The 23,459-nt window shown below is 40.0% G+C and overlaps 1 protein-coding gene across 4 annotated transcripts in view; it reads right to left on the bottom strand.

Annotated features, from left to right (window-relative positions):
- Positions 1-23,459, bottom strand: part of MICAL2 (microtubule associated monooxygenase, calponin and LIM domain containing 2) — a 229,247-nt gene that overhangs the window by 29,736 nt on the left and 176,052 nt on the right. For all 4 annotated transcript variants that reach the window (XM_070491125.1, XM_070491126.1, XM_070491127.1 and 1 more), the window contains 2 exons: positions 6,784-6,899; positions 2,065-2,157 (listed from right to left, as the gene is read on the bottom strand). In XM_070491125.1, the coding sequence (XP_070347226.1) occupies positions 2,065-2,157; positions 6,784-6,899 (209 nt within the window). The remainder of the gene's footprint in view (positions 1-2,064; positions 2,158-6,783; positions 6,900-23,459) is intronic.

Below are 23,459 nucleotides of genomic sequence, written 5' to 3'. Positions count from 1 at the left end.
CCTACTAGCTGTTTCTCTCTTATGTATATTAGGAAGGAAAATTAGGGGAAAGCCTTTCCTATGTACATTTTGTTCATCCCTGTCGATTTGATCTACTGCCCAAAGGCATCTCTCTTGGCAGAACAGACTGTGCCCCCAGCAGACCAGGTCTACTAAAGGAGCTGGCAGCCGCCTGGGCAGGTAAGTGTGTGCTCTTCCCCCTGCACCTTCCTCCGGCTCTGGCTCACTCCCTTTCCTCCTCAACTCCACATCTTTCTAAGCCTCCCTGGATTTGGGGTACAATCGCTGAGGTACCTCCAGCCTATGAAGAGACTTGAGGAGGGGTGGGGCCCGAGGAGCCGCCTGGTTCTTCTTGTCCCAGCTAAGAGTGTTTCAGCCCCAGTGTTCAACATAAAATCTGAAATAGATGGGAAATCTACAGAAAACTACTATAATTTCATGCCCTCTTCCTCTCTGCCTCTCTCTTAGAGATAATTATATCTTTACAAATCTATCTCCTGATGGCATGGTGTGGAATTGCTAATGGAAGAGAAACATTTAAATGACTTTATTACTGACTGTTGTGCCATTATGGCTGTGTGGTTGTTATGGACTGAATTACGTCCCCTCGCCCCCCATTTGTATGTTGAAGCCCTAACCCCCAATATGACTGCAATTAGAGATAGGGCCTTTAAGGAGGTAATTAAGGGTAAATAAGGCCATAAGGGTAGGGCCTTACTCCTATAGGACTGGGGTCCTTATAAAAGAGGAAGAGACACCACAGATCTCTCTCTCTCTCTCTCTCTGCCTACACACAGAGAAAAAGCCATGTGAAGACACAGCAAGAAGGCAGCTGTCTACAAAGCCAGGGTGAGAGCCCTCACCAGAAACCAACACTGAAGGCACCTTGATCTTAGACTTCCAGCCTCTAGAACTGTGAGAAAATAAATTCCTGTTGTTTAAGCCACGTATTCTGTGGAATGTTGTTATGGCAGCCTGAGCAAACTAATACAGCGGTCATTCTTTGTAGACTAAGGATGAAAATCTTAAAGACTAAAGAAGGCTGCTATGGGTGTTAGCAGATTAGGACTCAAAAAGCCATCATAACTCTTCTCTTATCACCACCTACTGTCTGGAGTGAAAATACAAGGAGGGGAAATGGCTGGGTTTGCCAATCCATATCATCAAGACTTATCTTGTTCTCAGAAGGAAAAGTTGAAATGTTTCAAGGAAACCTGTTTCAGAAGTTGAGAGTGGAGAGAGGGAGTTTGTGGGAATTTTCCTTGTTCACTAGGTGAAGGGTGGGGTAGCTCCTGTGTCAGTCACTGGGAAGGGTAAGGAGTTTGGGTTAAATGACTTCCTTCTTGCCAGAAACAACTTAAAGGACTACATGCCCAGATAAAAAGAATAACTGCAGGAAGGGATATAAGAATACATTGGATTAATGTGAATGGTCATTCTAAGTCCTCTTGTCCTACAACCCAACTGTTCTTCAAGGTTAGGTTTGGGGTCCTCAGGGAGCAGGAGAATGCCTTGACCTTCTGCTTCATTCTGCCCCTCTGTGACAGAGGTGGGCAGATCAACTTGGGCAGAAGTATGTGGAGTTAACAGTCAAGCTAGGAAATCTCTATCAAAATGCTGGATGCTTATGTTTCAACTGACCTTGGACTAGAGACAGTCCCTAATTGTTGTCAGTTCAGCAAAGACACTGTCAGGGAGCCAGGGGAAGATTGTGTCCTCACAGGGGACAAAACTAAGCCCACTGCCTTGTGGCAGTCAGGGCTTAGGATGATGCCCAAGGCCATGTGTGGGCTGTCATCCTAGGCTCATTTTGAAGGACACATGTCTGCAAACGGAAAGGCAGCTGGGAGCAGGCCAGCTCAACCCCTGGGCTCTCCAGGCCCCAGAGTCCCACCAGCGACGGGGTCAGGGCCTGTAGGCTGGCCACAAACCTAGTCGCTCAGACGGAGAGACTGACCTTTGCCAGCCCACCTCCCCCAGTGCCATACAGATTTCCAAAGGGCTCTCAGACGCAGATTCCTAGGACCCCACACCCACTCACTCATCTCAGGTGTGCTTTCTGACCTGAGCTTTATGAAGCCTTCTCAATTCTTCTTGCTTAGCCAATTGTTTTGTTGCTTTTTCCAGCTTCCTCCTTCTTCTAAGCGTCTTCCTCTCCTACAAAAACCAACAGAGAAGAAAAAATATGTCTGAGAAAAATGGGGGTTGAAATTTACAAAATACTGTCATAGGCTTCTGCCTTCTCAACCAAACCACTGCTCAGCTTCTAGAACAATGCTGTCCAATGGACCCTTCTGCAGCGATGGAAATGTTCTATATCTGTGCTGTCTAAAATATGGAAGCCACTAGCCACCTGTGGCTATTGGGCACTTGGAATGAGGCTAGTGTATATAAGAAATTGAATTTTAAATTTTATTTCATTTTGATGAATGTAAATGTAAATTTAAATAGCCACATGAGGCCAGTAGGGGCTGGATTGGGAAACTGGTATTTGTGGGTGGGGATAGATATGTAGGTATGTTGGTGAGAGTGGCTTTATAGAGCATTGACTTGGTTCAGTTGAAGGAAGGAATAATACAAGAATTATACTCTGTACAGGTGCTTCCATAAAGTCCATGGATGACAAGCCCAGGACACACACACATGCACACACACGCACACACACAAGGATACTACCTGAAAACCAGTTAACAACATTACATAGTCCTCAGGTTGGGTCTACATTGCCTAATTAAACCTGGGCATAGAGGAACATATCTAAACAATTCAACTCAAAGTTTTCTTGGCTTGAGAGAGACATAAGATCGCTTCCCTTCTCTACTTCACTTTGCTGGTACAAATACATCATTAATGTCACTGGGTTCTGTGTGCCTGGGCTCATAAAACACAGAGCATTCAAAATTGGTGCATTTAAAATAGCTATCTAGATCTGGATGGCGTCACTTCCGGGTTTTAGACACCAGGAGAAGTAGTGGTGGGGCCAGCTCCACATAGCGGAAAGTGCAGGAGACACTTCTGATTGGAGAAACAGCAGAGAACAATGGTTGAGCACGCGGCCCAGGAGCCATGCAAAGCTGGCATCAAGTCTCCGCTGAGCTGTGTGAGCTTCAGCACGTCACACAACTTTCTGAACTTCAGGGTTGTCTTCAGAGCGATGAGAATGACCTAACGCCTACCTTGTGGGGACATAACAAGGATTAAATGAGATAAGGTGGGTCAAGCCCTTTGAAGAATACTTAAAAAAGATATGGGAGAAATATTCAGTAAATACATGATTTTTAATATTATTACCATGGTTATTATATTATTGTATTATAAATTAGCATGATTATAATTTTATACTAATATTATTTTTCATATATATGTACGTATATATGTGTGTAGGAGTATATATAGTATACATATAGCTCCTATGTGTATAAAATAAATGTTCAAATTGGGCTAGCTTTATTATGAGTTTGCCTTCTCTGAGCACGCAGATCAATTTTCTACATTAGGATGAAGATTAGAGCATGCTGGAGACTTCATAACGCTGGAAAAACAAATATGGAATTAAAAATTGTTACAGCTAGCCTGGTGTCTGGGCTTTCAACAACTGTGGTTGAACTGAATGCTTGCTTATTAAAAGGACCATAAATCCACAAGTGGGGAATAGCCATAACAGGACTGATCCCAGAGGAATCTGGGTCCATAACAGAGGTTAGAGATTGTGCCTTGAAAGATGCGCCTTTCCAGGGCTTCTGGATCCTTGTCATTCTGTCACCCATTTGATGGAGAGACCGTCACTCTCCTTAGGAAAGCATCCAGCTTTCAGGGTTAGACTGTCTACAAAACATTGGTGAAAACATTTATCTCAATGATGAAATTTGTTTTTTCTAGAATTCTCCTTAGGATCTATAATCCTAAAGCTCTTCATCCTTTCCTTCATCCTTGGAAGGAAATTTTGGCTCTCAGAACTCCAACTTAGTGCATATCGTATCATCTCTATTTCCAGGGGAGGACTTCCAGATTGACTCTCCACCGCTGTGAACCGAGCTTCGCAGCCATCTGGGTGGGGAACCCGTCTGTTAGGCAAGTAGGACCTTTCTGGAAAGGCTGGGAGGAGGGGCCTGGTGGAGATCACTGGCCGTTGTTATCCAGGGATTGTCTATCTCAATCTATATGGAGAGCCAGTTCATTCATTTAACAAACCTCTCTTGAGCTTCCACTGTACGAAGCTACATAATAAATCCCAGCGTTGGTTGAGCGCTCTGTGCCAGATACTGTACTGATCACTTCACATGTATCATCTTATTTATTCCTCAATTACACTTATTTTACAGATAAGGAAATCAAAACTTAAAGAAGTTAAATAACTTGCCCGAGATGACACAATAGTAACTGGCAGAGCCAGAAGGTGAGCGCAGTAACCTGAATCCAGCATCCACATTTCATCTAGTTGATTCTGCCTTTCCTGGGCAGGGGAGGACCTCTGCTTGATAGAAACGTCAAACTTTCCCCATAAATTAAGACTAGTTAATACAATTTCAAGGGGGATGCCTCAACAGCATCATGCCATCTTAGTAGCAAAGCTGCCAAACCCCGACTGCTTTGTCAAGAATCAGCAAAACAGGGGCCAGCCTGGTGGTGTAGTGGTTAAGTTCACACATTCTGCTTCAGTGGCCTGGGGTTCGCAGGTTCAGATCCCAGGCACAGACCTAGCACTGCTCATCAAGCTATGCTGTGGTGGCATCCCACATAAAAGTAGAGGAAGATTGGAATAGATGTTAGCTTAGAGACAATCTTCCTCAAGCCAAAAGAGGAAGATTGGCAACAGATGTTAGCTCAGAGCCAATCTTCCTAACCAGAAAAAAAAAATCAGTAAAACAGAACCTAGAGGAGGAAAGAATTCCTTCAATGCCTTTTATTAAAAGATGTTGACACAGAAAAGAAGGATGACTTATTAACAAATGTTCCTAGAGCCTCACAATGCGCCAGGCACAGTTCTTATATCCTCAGTTTTGGTAATGAGGACACAGGAAAGAAAGGAAAGAGGCTAAGGAAGAAAAAGGTAAAGGACAGAGAAAGGGAGAAATCTGGCAGGACTGAGGACAAGCTGCTGTCCAGTCTCAGATCCAGGCAGTGTTTGGGAGGAGAGGCAGCGGGATGGGGTAGAGCAGAGGGAAGGGGTGGGGGTGTGCACGTCCTGTTTCCAGCTTCCTGCACAAAAGTTCATCTGAGCTGACATGGGCTCTGTGCCACATGGCTGGGGACATATCTGTATGGGACAGAAGAGATTAAGAAACCAGAGGGGAAAAAACTCCCTTCGTTCCTTCAGGGTGAGCCTTTGGGAAGTCGTAAACAAGTCACCCTTTTGCCAGCTTCCCTGCCTATAAGAGCAGCCACGTCGGAAGCCAGGTGAAGTGGGCAAGGTTTACCATGCTGGGAGCTTAAGTGATGACTGGCTCTGCTCTGGGCCGGCAGGAAGACAAGGAGCTACTTGCAAGGCTTGCCCTAGATATCATGGTCTTGCTATTTCGATGTGTTTGGGCCGCTCCATGCTTTCTTTCTCCATGAGGACTGGAATGGCTGTTGGAATGGCTGATGAATGTCTGTATTCATTTGAAGACAGAATTAACTCCAAGTCATTTAAAGGGAGGGAGGGAGGCAGTAAGGAAACCCCAGAAATCCACATAACACACAGAATTCATTTGTGTTGAGTACCAAACTAATCAGAGATGCCCACAGTTGGAAATTACAAATCCATACATATTCTTTCTGTCTCTCATTATCATTCTCTCTCTCTCTCACACACACATACATACACACATACCATGCACTCATGCCATGTGCCAGCCCCCTCCTGACTTGCTCCAAGCTGGGCTCTGGGGAGCTGGAACCCCGAGTGACTTGAGAAGATGCCAAAGCTCCTAATGCCAGATATGGAAAAGTTGAGTCTAAGTAAATAAATTTGGTTTTCTCCCTTTTCCTTCAGATCCTCACTGTTGCAAAAAATAAACACTGCCAGAGCAGTGAACTGCTTCTCTGTCCACCCAGGAAGCATTTTAGGTCCAGCCATTCAGCCCCTAGTCCCAGTGAAAATGCTCCAGCCCCAGTGGATAAAGAAAACAATGGGGAGATTTGACCATGGGATCTGTGTCTCCGTGTATGTGACAGACACATTTAAAGACATATAACAATGTTTGTGTTTTTTCCTCTACGGATATGGGAGTTGTTTAAAGTGTTCCTCAGAAATATTAACGTTCATTAAGCAAAGAGGAGGCTTGCCATCTCCCTAGCTGGCACACAGCTAGTCCCCTCCGCAGCAGGGAGCCTGGGAGCATCCGTGCCTAGATGCAACTGCATGGTTCATTTCGTATTCCTGATTAGAATAAACATAACATTTTCCATGCAATCTGTCTCTAGTGCTCCTTAAATGAAGCTGTGCTTCCCCCAGGGAAATATGCATCTGCTTGTTGTAATTTTTTCGATGGTTTGCTTGTTGGACCACATATTAAACCCACTTTAAGAGCTTTAGTCACCAAATGGTTTCAAGTAAATGTGTCTGGGGGTGTTTTTCCCCTCCCTCTTTTGAGTCTCTGAGAAAGACAAGCTTCTAAACCTTTTTTTAAAAAAGGTAATTCTTGGGGTGTTCCAGGTAGAAAGAGTGGTTGCTGTGAGATGCAATGAAACGTGATCCTCCTAATGGAACCAGTGCAGCTGGAGCCCACATTGGCTCTGAAATCTGGAGAGTAAACAGCCCCTGAAAGCCGAGGCCCACTTTGGTTTGCCAAGTGTTGTTACCTTTGACCACAAGGAAGGCTGGGGATCAAATTCTTCATCTGCAGAGGAGGAGGTACTGGAGGAGGGGGAAGAGGCAGCCCCTGTCACCTGCGCTCTCACCGGGATGTGCTTGGGACCTGAATTGGGAAAAGAAGAGGTCACTGAACTCATAGTTTCTTTTCGTGCTTCATGACCCAAAGCTGCCTCTCCCTTCTCCCTTTACCCCTCCCCCCTTCCTCCCTGCCCTCCCCTCACTGCACCTGCCATGAGCATGAAGTGGCAGTACCTAAGGGCAAACGTTAATTACGTTTCTGGGTCCCTGCCAAGAGCTGTGTAGCTCTCTTTTCATATATTTTTTAAAAAGGCATTATGCAGAAATCAATTAATTCCTTAAACACCATTTATACGGTGTGTTGCTGAGAATGCATTCAGAGATGCCATCTATCACGAAAATACATGTCTGAAGTTAGCTGAGGTACCGAGATGCTTTTGTAAGGTTTGTTCTGCAGACTAATTGAATGCAAAAAAGTCAGAGCCAGCTCTTAAACAAATCGCCCTTCTGCGGCTCACAGCATCTGGCACCCATTTTTACTACACGACATCTGCTCAGTGCAAAAGAGCTGGCGTCAGAATGTCTGGTCATAGAAAAAAAAAAAAAACCCAAATGTAATCAGAAGCAAAAGGCTCTAAGCCTAAGGTTTTATCACATAGTCTCATGCAACATAAATATTTCATTAATTATGGCTAAACAAATGCCACTTTTATTTTCCCAACTTGCAGATATTATCACATCATCGAAGTGATGATTCAAATGCCAGGAAAGTCGGTTTAAGATAGGGAGGGCTCAACAATGCAGGGCCCGCGGGAGAGCTGAGGTTGAGGGCATATGCCAACCTCTGAACAAGAGGTAGGTGGTTGGAGGCAGTGAAGTGCCCGTGTTAACTAGACTCTCTTTGTGATCTGGCTGGGGACCACGCGCAATAAAGTCTTTCAGGTGCCACAGGAGGCTTTTCTTCTTCTCAGCAAGAACATCTGCCCCTACACATCAACCTGAGGCAGAGTTAATGATTAATGTCTGGATTAACCCACTCTGGACACTGCCTGTCAGAACCAGCTAGGACGCCACGATAGGAAATTTACTAATCTTTACTCTGCTGTGGCAGCTCAGACCTGCATAAAAATAATGCGTTGGGTGGGGAGGAAAGGGGAGAAGCAATCCCAAGGCGACTAACCTTCTCTCCAGCCTGCCTTGGCCTCCCCATCATTTTCAACCATTCGCCTCAGCGGGAGAGGCCGAGGTTTAAAAAGTAAGTGTAATTTTAACCTCCAGAAGCACATTTACATATGCTGTTATTCAAAGCAAAACAATGCAAAACATCCATATAATAACACAGCCTCTCTGGGGAGGGAGTTAACTGTTTTCCTCTTTAATTTGCCAGATGGGAAAGCTCAGGTGAAGACAGATCAGGGAGCAGCATAATTACAGAAGCAGGCATTGTTAGTGGCGAGCTGAGATTGTTTCCGTGTTCCAGCCCCTAAATTACCACTGAGTACTTCAGTCACTGAGTATTTACTTCTCACCGTGTGAGCTTGGGGAACTGACTTTACCTCCATATGTTTCTGGGGATCGCGATTTCTAACTTGCAGATTTGTTGTGTAAGGGTGAAGATAATCAATATAAAGAGCCCAACACAGTGCCTGGTTCATGGGAGGTGCTTAAATAAATGTTGTCAGCAGCCAATGCTTCATCGTTATCATTGATCCAAACTAACAATACTGCAATATTGGTAAAACTGCCTAGCCAACCTTCATGTTATGGAAGAACTATAATGACGTAAGGTTGAAACTTTTTCTAACTCTCAAAAATAAACCTAATATTTCCATTGAATTTCATTTTGAAATTGAGGAGAAAATGTTTCCAAATATAATGCATTTCTTAAACTTCTGGCACAATTATATGAAGTTACAGGGTTGCCTCTGAATCTCTGCCCCTTTACCCTCTTCCATCATAGAACCATCCATTCTAGGAGCCTACCTTTCATTTGCAAAGTTTAAAAAACTTGGCAGGATGGTTCCAGTCTGGCCACAATGGATGCTCATTCTGGGATTGATCTCCCACCATAAAGAACTCGAAGTCAGGACAAAATGTACAAAGCAGCTGTTTCCAGACATTGGACAACAAGCAGGGCAGAGCTGTGATCAAGTTGAGAACTGAAGCAAGTGAGGTAAACCCTGTGATCAGAGCAGCTTTCTGCCTGGAGGCTCTTTCCAGGCAGAGTGCAGGTAGAAAGGATCTAAAGAGAGCACAGCAGATTCATCAAGTTGAAAAGACAGAGTTCAGAGTTTGAGAGAACTGGGGCAGCTGGAACATGTGAGGGAAAGTACTGGAGGGGAGGGAGCTATGCAAAAGAAGAGCTTGAGAAATAAGCATAGAAGTCCCCTGGAGTCTATCGCTTAATAATGAACTATAGATGCATAGAGAGATATTGCATGAGGTTGGGCAAATAACTGCTGGGGTTATATGATAACTAATCGGTAAAGCTTTTACAGGACTGAGAAAAGTTCAAGTTCCACTCAGAGAGAGTAGAACAAACATTGAGAGCTTTAAAGTAGAGACCACAGAAGAGTTACACTTCAGTAATAGGGATAAATTAGCCCTAGAGAAAAGGTCATTACAGACTCACCTGAAAAGCTTAAAAACAAGCCCTGAAAGAAAGAAATTGACCTGCAAATGACTTGACTGCCTGCCAAACATTCTTTATTGCCTATTTAACATTCTTTAAATGAAGAACCAAAATCTAGACACTCTATGATGTAATAGTCACAAAATCTAGCAGCCAGTAAACAATTACTAGATATGCAAAAAAGCAAGATAATGAGTTTGATAATCAAGAGAAAAATCAACCAATAAAAGCAGACTCAGAAACGATGGCAGTAGCAGACAAGGATTTGAAAATAGCTATTATAAATAGGCTCAAGAATTTAAAAAGAAAACATGAGCAGAATGAAGACAGACATAAAAAAATATATAAAAAGAACCAAATGTAACCTACAAGAATGAAAAATACAAAATATGAAATGTAAATTTCACTTGATCAGCTTAACAGTAGATTAAATACTGCAGAGGAAGATATTCAGTGAAATTAAAAATAGCAACAGAAACTATCCAAAATGAAGCACAGAGAAAAAATACTGAAGAAATGAACAGAACCTCAGTGACCTGGGACAACATCAAGTGATCTAAAATACACATGACTGGAGTGCCAGAAGGATATAGGGGGAGACAGAAACAGAAAAAGTAGTTGGCATAATATTGCTGATAATGACTCAAATTTAATGAAAATTATAAATTCATATAAAATTATAAAAGCCCTGGTGGTCCAGTAGTTAAGATTTGGCATTCTCACCATTATGGCCCAGGTTGGTTTCCTGGTCAGGGAATGCCACCAGTCTGGCGGTTGTCATATGTGGCAGTGGCATGTTGCTGTGATGCTGAAAGTTTCAATACCAGAAGGGTCACCCATGGTGGGCAGGTTTCAGTGGAGCTTCCAGACTAGACAGACTAGGAAGAAGGACCTGGCCGCCCACTTTCCAAAAAAATTGGCCATGAAAACCCTACAAATAGCCGCAGAGCATTGTCTGATACAGTGCGGGAAGGTGAGAGGATGGTGCAAAAAGACTGGACAGCGTTCCATTCTGCTGTACACGGGTCGCTAGGAGTCAGAATAAGCTCGAAGGCACTAACGACAACATCAATCCACAGTTCCAAGGAGCTCAACAAACCACAAGCAGGGCAAACAAAAAGAAAATCATAAAAGGCTCATGACAATAACATTGCTGAAAACCAGAGATATAGATAAAATCTTAAAAGCAGACAGAGAAAAATGATACATTACATACAGAGAAACAAAGATAAGAATGACCATGGACATCTCATTAGAACTTAAATAAGCCAAGAGACAAGGGTAAATCATTAAAATACTGAAAGAAAGCCTGTCATTCATAATTCTATATCCAGTGAAATGATCCATTCAACATGAAGCAAAGATAAAGAATGTGTTTAGGGAAAAAAAAAGCTAGGATAATTTATTGTTAGCAGACATAGATACAAAAAATGTTAGAAGTTCTGTAGCAGAAGGAATATACCAGATGGAATGAAGAGCTCCAGAAACGGTAAATATAACATAATTTTTCTTGATGGTTTTTAACTTCTTTATAACTTAATTGACTATTTAATGTAAGATACTGTGAAATAATAAGAAATATATATATATATATCTGTATATATCTCTATATATCTATATATTGGTCTCTGTCCCCTGTGCCTGCTACTATTTGGTCTTTGTTCCTGGTTCCTGACACAGAGATCCTACAACCCTTGTCACTTCGTGAGTGAAAGGAGCGTCCGACACAGAGTTCCTAAATCCCTCGGAACTCCCTGGGTGATGAAGCTTGGAACTTGCAGTTCCTAGGCCTAGTCCTCTGGAGAGAGCAGAGGGGCTGGAAAATGAGTTAATAATTGATCATGCCCATGTGATAAAGCCGCCATAAAAACTCCTGAAGCACAGGAATCAGAGAGCTTTGGGGTTGGTGAACACACCCAGGTGCTGGGAGGCTGGTACAGCCCACCTCTACGGGGCAGAAGCTCCTGTGCTGGGGACCCTCCCAGACCTCGCCCTACGTATCTCTTCATCTGGTGGTTCGGCTGTACCCTTTATTACATCCTTTATGAGAAACTGGTAAGCGTAAGTGTTTCCCTGAGTTCTGTGCCATTCTAGCAAATTATTGAACCTGAGGAGGGGCCATGGGAACCCCGATTTATAGTTGGTTGGTCATAAGTACAAGTGACACCCTGTAAGGACATAGAAGATTTGAGCAAACGCTACTAATATGTTTGACCTAATTGATAAGTATATATAGAACAACACCACCAGTAACTAGAGAATATACATTCTTTTCTAGAGCACATGGAACATTTACTAAACTGGTGCTGTGCCAAGCCATAAAACAAGTATCAACCAGTTTCTAAGGACTGAAGTTATATACATAGTATGTCATCTGACAACAGTGAGATTAAGCTAGAAATCAATAACAAAAAATATAACTGGAAAATCTCGAAAAGATTAGAAATTAAGCAATATTTTTCTAATAGCCTATAGATCAAATTAAAAAAACCAATTTAAAGTGATAGATGATAAAACATGGCATAACAAAATGACTAAGATGCAACTAAAGCAGTAATGAGAGGGGAATTTAGAGCTTTAAATGTACACATTACACAAAAGAAAAGTTGAGAATTAATGCTCTGAGATCTATTTCAAGAAGCCGGAAAAAGAACCACCAATTGAACCTACCGACACTAAAAGGAAGAAAGTAATCAAGGTAAGAACAGATTATGAAAGACAATAAAGGCAAAGCAGAAATAAAATAGAAAATTAACAACGCAAAAGTTGGGTCTTTAAAAAGACAAATAAATTTGATAACGCCCCAAGAAGAATTATTAAGAAAAAAGAGACAGAAAACACAAATTACCAATATTGGGGACAAAATGTCCTACAGAGTATTAAAGGGAGCCATTATATAAACTATTTTACGAAGGTAAATTTGAAAGTTTAGATAAAATAGACAAATTCATTAAAAAACACACAACTTACCAAAACTGACATAAGAAGAAATAGAAAATCTGAATAGTTATATATCTATTAAAGAAACTGAATCCATAATTAAAATCATCCTACAAAGAAAATTCTAGGCTGGATTACTTCATTTATGTCAAAATGTTTAAAAAAGAAATAACACCAATGTTAAAAAAAACCCCAAACAACCAAAAACCTCTTCCAGAGAATAGAAAAAGGTGGAACATTTCACAACTTGTGATACAAGGCTACCATAAGTTTGATACCAAAACCTGACAAGGATATCACAAGAAAGGAAAACTTTAGACCAATAGCTCTCATGAATATAGGTGTAAAACTACTAAAAACAATTAGCAAAGCCAATATATTGACACATAAAAAGATAATACATTATGACCAAGTTGGGTTTACTCCAGGAACACAATAATGGTTTAATATTTTCAAATATATACAAAAATTCAATGTAATTCAGTACATTATTGGTTAAAGTAAAGAAAAAAAAGATTATCTCACTAGATGTAGGAAAAGCATATGACCAAATTTATCGTTATTCGTGATAAAAACTGATAGTAAGCTAGGAATAGAAGGGAATATAATCCCTCTGAAACTGGGGGAAAAGACAATGATGTACACTCTTACCACTCCTATTTAGCATTGTATAGGACGTCCCAGGCAGTACAAAAAGGCAAGAAAATTAAATATAAGGTATACAAACCAGAAAGGAACACGTCAAACTGTCTTTATTTGCAGACAACATGATCATCTACATAGAAAAATCCCACAAAAAAGCTCTAGAGTAATGAGTTTAGCAAGCACAATATAAAAATCAATTGTATTTCTATATATTAACAATGAGCGGGGCTGGCCCTGTGGCCGAGTGGTTAAGTCCGTGCGCTCCACTTTGGTGCTCAGGGTTTCCCCAGTTCAGATCCTGGGCGTGGACATGGCACCGCTCATCAGGCCATGCTGAGGCAGCATCCCACATAGCACAGCCAGAAGGACCTGCAACTAGAATATACAACTGTGTACTGGGGGGCTTTGGGGAGAAGAAAAAATAAAAAAAGATTGGCAACAGATGTTAGCTCAGGTGCCGATCTTTAGAAAACAAAAAACAACAATGAAAACAATTGAAAATCAGAATTAAGAAGGCCATTCTATTTACAACAGTAACAAAAAAATGCAATACTTACAGGATATATTTAATAAAATAAGTGTAGGACCCACACAGAGAAAACTAAAAACCCTAAGAGAAATTAAAGAAAAAAAACTAAATAAATTCAGAGATAGTCCCTCTTTATGGATTGAAAGACTCAGTAGGTGTCAATTCTTCCCAAATTGATTTATAGACTAAAAACAATTCCAATCAAAATTCCAGCAGGCTTATTTGGTAAAAATTGACAAGGTAATTCTAAAATTTATATGGAAACACAAGATCTAGAATCCAAAATCATTTTTAAGAACAAAATCAGAGGACTCCCACTACCTGAATTCAAGATTTACTCTAAAGCTACAGTAATCAAGAGAGCATGCTACTAGTGTAAGGATAACCCTATACACAGGTCAATGGGACAGATCAGAGCACAGAGATAAACCCACACATATACGGTCAACTCACTGTTTATAAAGGTGCCAAAATAACTCAATGAGGAAGAAGAGTCTTTTTATTTTTTTTTAAGATTTTATTTTCCCTTTTTCTCCTCAAAGCCCCCCAGTACACAGTTGTGTATTTTTAGTTGCGGGTCCTTCTAGTTGTAGCATGTGGGATGCCGCCTCAGCATGGCCTGATGAGCGGTGCCAGGTCTGCGCCCAGATCTGAACGGGCGAAACCCTGGGCCACCCAAGCAGAGTGAGCAAACTTAACCACTTGGCCACGGGGCTGGCCCCAAGAAGAATCTTTTTAATGAGTAGTGCTGACAACTGGATGTCTATAGGCAAAAACAGTTGACTTTTATTCACTACAAAAAGTTAATTAGAATTGGATTATAGACCTAAGCCTGAAAGCTGAAAACTACAAAACTTCTGGGAGGAAACATAGGAGAAATTCTTAGTGACTTTGGGTTTAGCAAAGATTTCTTAAATATAACTCAGATCATAAAAGAAAAAAAATTAATATATTTGTCTTCATCACATTAAAAACTTCTCCTTTTTTAGAAGATGCTGTGATGAAAATGAAAAGACAAACCACTAACTGGGAGAAAATATTTGCAAACCCATATCCGATAAAGGATTTATATCCAGAATTTTTAAGAGCTCTCCCTAAATGGAGGATTATTGTGTGTTCTTAGACTGAAAGACTCAATATCCTAAAGCTATCAAACGTCTCTACATTAATCAATTAAAAACTGTATCATTTATAACTGTACCCCGAAAACCAATCAAATACCTGGAAATACATCTCATGAAAATTGTGCAAGATCTCTACAACTACAAAACATTGACAGCAATTGAAGAAGACATCAAGGATTTATCATGTCCATGGATTTGAAGACTCAGTATTGCAAAGATGTTAATTCTCTCCAAATTTATCTATAGATCCAACATAATCCCAATCAAATGTCCAGAAAATATTTTTGTGGAAATTGATGGATTGATTCTGTAAGTCACATGGAAATACAAAAGGCCGAGAACACCCAAGACATCTTGAAGAAGAACAAAGTGGAGGATCTACTCCAGACCATGAAGATTTATCATAAAACCGCATAATGGAAACAGGGTGACTCGGGTGCAAGGACAGACAAACCAACCACTGGAACAGGACAGAAGGTCCAAAAACAGACCCGCCGGATTTATGACAAAAGTACCACTACAACGAAGTGGGTGGAAAAGATGGCCTTTTAAATAAACGCTGCTGAATCGACTGGATAACAATGTGGGAAAAAACCAGAATACACAAAATACAGAATACACAAAAACTTATCCTAGTTTGGTCATAGACTTAATTGTGAAAGGTAAAATAATAATGCTTCTATAACAGTGTTGTCCAATAGAAAGATAATATGGGTCCTATATGTAATTTACAATTTTCTAGTAGCCACATCAAAAAATGTAAAAAGAAATAGATGAAATTAGTCTTAATCACATATTTTCTTTAGCCCCAAATTTCAAAAATATGATCATTTCAACACGTAATCAATATAAAAATTATTGAGATATTTTACATTATTTCATTCACACTAAGTTTTCAGAACCTGGTGCATATTTTATACTTATAGAACATCCCTGTTTTGATGGTAATTTTTTTTTTTTAATGAGGAAGATCATCACTGAGCTAACATCTGTGGCAATCTTCCTCTATTTCGTATGGGATGCTGCCACAGTATGGCTTGATGAGTGGTGCTAGGTCCATGCCTGAGATCCGAACCTGTGAACCCTGGGCTGCCGAAGCGGAGCACGCAGACCCAACCACTATGCCCCCAGGCCAGCCCCTAGATGATAAATTTTTAATGGCTAAAGTGAGGTGTAATTCTATCAAAAGCAAAAAGTTCTGTTTAATAGAAAAACATTTTACTATGCTTCAGTTTTTAATTTAAATTCATCAACATTAAATAAAATTAAACATTCAGTTCCTCAGTCACACTAGTCATATCTCAAGTGTGAAACAGCGGCTACCATAGTGGATGGCACAGTTCTACAAGGTAACGCAGAACAACATCTTTATGACCTCAGCGTAGGGAAAGATTTCATAAACAAGATGCAAAAATCAATAACATTAAAGGAAAATATTGATAAACTTGGCTTCATTAAAATAAGTACTTCTGTTTATCAAAAGACTCCTTTAGAGACTGAAAAAGTGAGCCAAAGAGTGGGAGACGACATTTACAATACACTCATCTGACAGAAAGCTTATATCCAGAATCCACACAGAGTACACATAAATAAGGGCTGACTACACAGTGAAAGTGTGGGCGGAAGACTTGGAGAGAGACGTCCTACAAGAGAATCTCTAAATAGGCATGTGAAAACCAGAGTGACATCATTATCAGGTAAATGCCAATTAAAACCATAACGAGATACCATTATATCTCCATGAAAATGGAGACATCAAAAAACAAAACAAAACTGAGACTATCAAGTGTTGGCAAGGATGTGGGTCAATGGGAGCTCTTGTTTCCTGCTCTTGTATTCCTGTATTCTTGTATTCCTGGAGGGGATATACATTGGTACAACTGCTTTGGAAAACTGACGATATCTACCAGAGTAAACCACACGCACCTACCCCAGGACCCATCAATTCAGTCCCAGGAGTACACAGACGGAGGCTCTCTCCGTGAACAAACTCTAGCCAAGCTCCTTAGAGCCCTCTCCTCGACTCGGCCTCAACCTTGGCCTATAAAAACTACAGGCTCTCAACACAAATATTCAGCACACCCACATCTTCCTGCATTAGAAGACTCAACCACTAACATAGTTTCTAGCAGCTCAAGGCTGCATCCCGAAGATGACCCTCGCCCCCCCTTATAGCACTGGCCTGAGAAAGCTCAAGGCTGACAACAGAATTCACTGTTTGTTCTGGCCAACACCTGACAGAGGCCCCAGATCACCCTTTCCTGGGGCAGTTACTGAAAAGGGCTTACAATTGTGAATCCTCCCTCTGTCCCCTTGAGATGTATACGTATCTCCTACCACTCAGGATTGTCTTTCTCGAGAACCCGAAAGCCAGTCCTTTAAAATGCCAATCATCAGGAAGGACAGGCTCTCTGTCTCCCAGTCTCTGTGGGAGGATAGAAACCTACCTCCAATAACTGCCAGCCAGCAGACACAGCTCTTACATTGACCGCTCTTTGTAATTTTTCACCTCCCTGATCTACTGAACCTCTGCTCACCCCCCGCCCTCCTCCCTCATTCTTCGTGTCAAACACTCAGCCATCTCTGTAAAAATCAGAGCTGAGTTCAGTTCACACTGGACTCTCTCTCCTATTGCAATAGCATATTACCAGTTAAAATCTGTCCTTACCACTTTAACTAGTATCCAGCTTTGCTTATCTTTGACAATACCCAACAGAAAGCATATGCATAAGAGTGCTCAAAGCAGCATTACTCACAATAAAAACAACTGAAAACAACCTAAGTGCCCAGCGACAGAACACACAAATCAATTGCGGCATATTCAGACAATGGACTAAAATGCGGCAATGGGAAAGATGAACCCCTGCTGCACATCACAGCTTGAATGCCCCCTCCCATAGCGTTTAGTGAAAATAGCCAGGCATAAAAGAGTACAGACTTGTGTTAGTTTTCTATTGTTGTGGAAGCAATTTATACAAATTTTATTTGTATAAAATGGGCACTGGTAAGTGTTTGAAATTAGTTTATGCCCCTAAGTAAAATTTAGCAGCTTACAATAGCACCCAGTTATTATCTCACAGTTGTATAGGTCAGAAGAGCAGGCATGGTTCAACTGGGTCCTCGCAAAGCTGCAACCAAGGTGCCCTCTGGGCTGGAGATGCATCTAAAGCTCAGGGTTCTCTTTCAGTTCATTCAGGTTGTGGGCAGAATTCAGTTCCCGGTAGTTGCAGGACATGGTTCCATTTTCCTGCTGCTGTCAGCTGGAGGTCAGTCTTAGCTCCTAGAGGCCTCCTGTTCACAGACCTGCTCACAATGCAACAGTTTTCTTCTTCAGGCCAGCAGGATCCTGTACTTCTCACCTTCAAATTTCTGACTTCAGGAAGGGCCCAGTTCTTGTTAAGGGCTCACTCAATTAGGTTAGGCCTACCCAGGGTAATCTCCCTTTTGATTAACTCAAAGTCAATTGGTTTGGAACTTAATTACATTTGCACAATCCTGTAACGTAATCACAGGAGTGAAATCCATCATATTCACATTCCCACCATACTCAAGAGGACGAGATTAACCAGGGCAAGTACACTGGGGACAGGAAGCATGGGGCCCTCTTAGAATTCTGCTACCACAGTACTGAATGATTCAATTTTTATAAAGTCGAAAAACTGCAAAGTTAACCTAAGAAGATAGGAGGCAGATGGTAAGCACTTCTGCTGGGTGGCACGTATATTTGGGAGGGAGTATGAGGGCAGCTTCTGAGTGCTGGTAAAGTTCTGTATCTTGATTTCAGAGGTGATGACACAAATGTGGACTTTGCAAAAATTCATCAGCTGCGTACTTAATATTTGTGTACTTCACGTATTTTATAGCATAATAAAAAAGTTTACACAAAAATTAAAAAGAGGTTCTCAGGGTGCCTTGTTTAATTATACGCAAGAATAATAATTAGCATTAAAATTTTATTTGTATGAAATGGGCACTGGTAAGTGCTTGAAATCAGTTTATGCCCCTAAGTAACTCAAACTCTGAGAAGTTTATATACACTATTAATTTACCTGGAAAGTTGTGTTGTAACCATAAGAAAAATTAAATTTCAGCCTGCTTTTATTCAAGTGATCATAAACTCCAGGTTATTTCCATTTGAATAAGTTTTGAAAGTTTGTCACTTTCAATCTGAATACTGTTTTCTCTCTCTATTGCATGGAAGTGTGCACTCACAAGTTAAATGTGGAGAGAGCAGTTGTCAGTGTGTGGGTGTGTGTGTTTGTGTGTGTGTGTTCTGTGGGCTGGGCAGAGGCAGGGAAATAAAAGGAAACGAATAGGCCTAATCTGATAAAGTAGGTAAAACCTTTACATCCTTAGGAAGCTGACCTGAGAACACCTGAGGGCAACACAGTGCTCTTCTCTGAGATGGCCCACGCACCACAGCAGTGCCCCCTTAGTTGCCGTTTTCCTTTCCATGGTTTTGGTTACCCGCAGTCAGGTGAAGTCCAAAAATATTAAATGGAAAATTCCAGAAACAGAAAGTTCATGAGTTTTAAATTGCACCCCGTTCTGAGTAGTGGTATGAAATCTCATGCCATCCCACTCTGTCCCCCTTGGGACATGAATCATTCCTCTGTTGGATCCCTAACCACAAACATTGTCTGCTCCTAACATCCAACCATCAACATTGTCATGGCTCCATGATCCTCCTTCTGGCGTACTGTCAGAAGGTCGACAGTAGCCTAATGTTACATCACAATGTCTACCTCATTCATTTCACTTCATCTCATCAGGTAGGCAATGAATCATCTCACATCATCACAACAAGGGGGAGGACAGTACAATAAGATATTTTGAGAGAAAGATCACATTCACATAACTTTTATTATAGTATACTGTTATAATTGTTCTATTTTTAGTTATTGTTGTTAATCTCTTGCTGTGCCTAATTTATAAATGAAACTTTATCATAGGTATGTATGTATAGGAAAAAAATGGTATTATAGGGTTTGGTACTGTGCACAGTTTCAGGCACCCACTGGCGGTCTTGGAACACACGCCCCACAGATAAGGGGGCACTACTGTATTTCCAGAGCTGGTCAGACTTAACCTAATTCCATTATCTACACTCCCATTCTATTCCAAGCCAAAGAAGTCGCACCATTTCCTAACGAACATAGAAGAATGCAGCTGTCCATGATAAGAAAATCAGGGAGACATGTTTACCCTAACTTATTGTAATCAGCACATACAGAAGTCAAATAAATGTGATATATATGAACTAAAGGCCAATCTTACCTATGAATTTGATGCAAAAATCTTAAATATTAGCCAACAGAGCAGCAAAGTATATAAAAATAATAAGACATCACAACCAAGTGGTATTTATTTCAGCAATACAAGGATGGTTTGATATCAGTAAACCTATTATATAATTTATAATATTAACCAAACTAAGGAGAAAAAAATCATACAATCATCTCAAAGGTGCTGAAATGATGTTTGATAAAATTCAATATCCATTCATGATTAAAAATACTTTTAATAAAATAGGACTAGATGTCTATTTCCTTAAAATGATTAAACATATCTGGGTCAACCCAGAAGCCAGCATCATGCTTAAGTGGGAAAACATTATTCTCCTTAATAAGATGCATTCTCATTAAGGTTAGGAATGTAATGAGAAAATCATTATCGCTACTTTTATTTAATATTGTTCTGGAGATTTTGGAATACAAAGAAACCAATAAAACATATAATTAGAGGTACATAGCTTAAAAAAAGAGAGAAAATTGTCATTATTTGCAGATGTTATGATTGTATATTTAGGGAGGACCCAGGAGAAACCATTGAAAAGCTTTTAGAAGCAAAGAAAATTCAGTAAAATGGATAGGTGCAAAACTACTATAGAAATCAATAAATTTCATACACAAACAACAGTGGGAAGATAAAATGAAAAAGATCTTATTTACAACAGCAACAAAATCTAACATACCTAGTAATAAACAATAAACATGCAAGCCCTATATGATGTAAAGTTGAGAATATTCCAGAGGCTCACGAAAAAAGATTAAAGCAAATGGAAAGGCAATTCATAGCATAAGGTTGTCAATTCTTGCCAAGTTAGTTTGTAAACTTATTAAGTGCTCACAGGATTTTTTCTGTACATAGTCAAGTTAATGCTAAGTTCGCATAGAATATCAAAAAAGCAGGAAGAGGGGGCTGGCCCCGTGGCCGAGTGGTTGAGTTCGCGCACTCCGCTGCAGGCGGCCCAGTGTTTCGTTAGTTCGAATCCTGGGCGGGGACATGGCACTGCTCGTCAGACCACGCTGAGGCGGCGTCCCACGTGCCACAACTAGAAGAACCCACAACGAAGAATACACAACTATGTACAGGGGGGCTTTGGGGAGAAAAAGGAAAAAAATAAAATCTTTAAAAAAAAAAAAAAAAGCAGGAAGAGCCAGAAAATTTTCGAGACGATCAAAAATGGAATAATTGTCCTACAGATAGTAAAATATACAAATTTTAAAAGATATAAATACATAAAGCAAAATAATTAAAACAGCATGGTACTGAGATATAACAGAGAACTCAATAGGATATAATAGATGGTATGGAAATCAGTCCAAGTACATGAATGCGACATACGATAAAAGACATCATTTCACATAAGAGGGGAGAAAGATGGATTATTCACTACATTATTGTAGGATAACCAGGGAGACTTGTTAAACGAAAAGAAGTTGGATCCATATCTCACATTTCTACTCGGATAATTTCTTGATGTAAATATTTAAACGTAAAAAACTCAAAAACAAACAAGGGACTAAAAGAAACTAAGAAAATTCTTCTGTAAACTTGGAAGAAGCTCTTTCTGAATTCATATATACAATACAAAGCCTGGAAGCTGCAAAATAAAAAATTGCTTACGACTACAGTATAAAAACGAAAATTTTATCTGACAAAAACCACCATAAACAAAGTTTAACAAAGTTAAAGACAAACAAGAAACTGGGAAAAGTATTTGTAATTCATACCACCAAAAAAAGGGCTTCGTTTCCCTTTTAATAGAGTCCCTATGTATCATTAACAAAATACCAACAACCTAACAGAAAGCTAGATAAAGGACAGAAACAACAGTCCACAGAAAGCAAATACACGTGACTCTTTAATATCTAAAAAGATGCTCAATCACCTATCAGATTGGTAAAGATTAAAAAAAAGTGGGGTAACACACTGGTTAGGCAGGCACAGAAAGAGCACTCGCGCTTTGCTCCTGGGAGTAGGAACCGCCATCACTTTGATGGAGGACAATTTGGCAATATCTATCAAAATTCACAATTCCTATGTCTGTTGTTCCTGCATTTCCCTTCTAGGAATTTATCCTACAGAGAAATTCACATGTAAACCCAACGGCCTACATCCTCAGCTAATTATGGCAGCACTGTTTGCACCAGCAAGAGACTTGAAGTAAACTTTCCATCCAAGGGGACAGGCCACGTCAATTGTGGTACAGCTACCCAATAGGATACCGTGCAGCTGTGAAACAAAAAGGGCCGCTCTTTATGTGCTGATACAGAACGATCTCCAAAATAAAAGTAAAAGGACAACAAAAAGTGCATACGATCTGCTAGCATGCTCCAATTGTGTAAAAAAGAAGGAAAGAATACAATATGCAAATTTGCTCTTATATGCATAAATGTTGTCTGGAAGAATGCCTAAGAAGCAGACAATAATATCTGTCACCAGGGTTAGGACCTGATGGCTCAGGGACAGAGAAGGGAGATAGGACTACTCATTTTGTGCCTTTTGTACCCTTTTATTTTGAACCATGTGAATGTATTATCAAAAAATGCACAACACATTAAAGTCTACGATGTGCTATAAAGGGCACAGTTATGCTCCAGCCTGTCCAGGCTTATCCTGAACTTGGCTGAAACAAAGTCTCATGTTAATATACATAGCTTTTCGATTAAGGCACCAAAGGAGAGAAGTAATTTTTTACTTGAAAACTAAAGTTTCAAAATAAAAGTTAAATAAGGAAATAAAAAGTTAAAAAAAACAAGAAAAAGTTGCACAACCATAGGAATAGCAGAACTGCAGTTTGTTTAAAGCAATCAAACAAATGCCAACAACAAAAAAGAAATCACAGGAGCGTTTAACTAAGGACATGTCCCAAAACTTTGGTGCGGAGGAGGGGGTGAGAGAATTTATACATGTTTTTTCAGGTTTTTCTGTATTGCTGATTTATTCTGATTCTTTGATGTATTCATTAATTTCATAATTAAAAAAATTATAATCAGATTTAAATATTAAAAAGTCTAAGGTTCCATTGGTAACCAAATACATATAAATATATTTAAGCTAGTAATAAAAAAATACAAGGCGTCATTTTTTGACTAGCAATATAAAAACATTCAGAAAATACTCAATGCAAGTGACAATGGTGAAAAAGGGACTCTCATACATTAGTGGTAGAGTATAAATGGGTACCCTTCCTTTGCTTTGATTGAAATTTACAACATGTAGTTATAAGAAATAACAGTCCCTGTATCCTCTGCCCATACTGTTCTCTTTTAAAAAGCAATTTGTCAGTATAAGTTAAGAATCTTAAAAATATTCACATTTTTTCACCCACTAACCTCATTTCTTGGAACCTATCCTAAAAAAAGATAATTCTAAAGGAAAGAAAAAGCTATATGCATAAAATTGTTCATCAGTACCCTATATAAAATATAAATATATTTATATATGTCATTTACGTATACACACATATCTATAAGAAATAGTTCATTA

The sequence above is a fragment of the Equus asinus genome, chromosome 20 (genome assembly GCF_041296235.1).
Source record: "Equus asinus isolate D_3611 breed Donkey chromosome 20, EquAss-T2T_v2, whole genome shotgun sequence".
Taxonomy (NCBI): Eukaryota; Metazoa; Chordata; class Mammalia; order Perissodactyla; family Equidae; genus Equus; species Equus asinus.
Note: the sequence above shows the minus strand (reverse complement) of the source record. Positions and strands in the feature narration are given on the sequence as shown.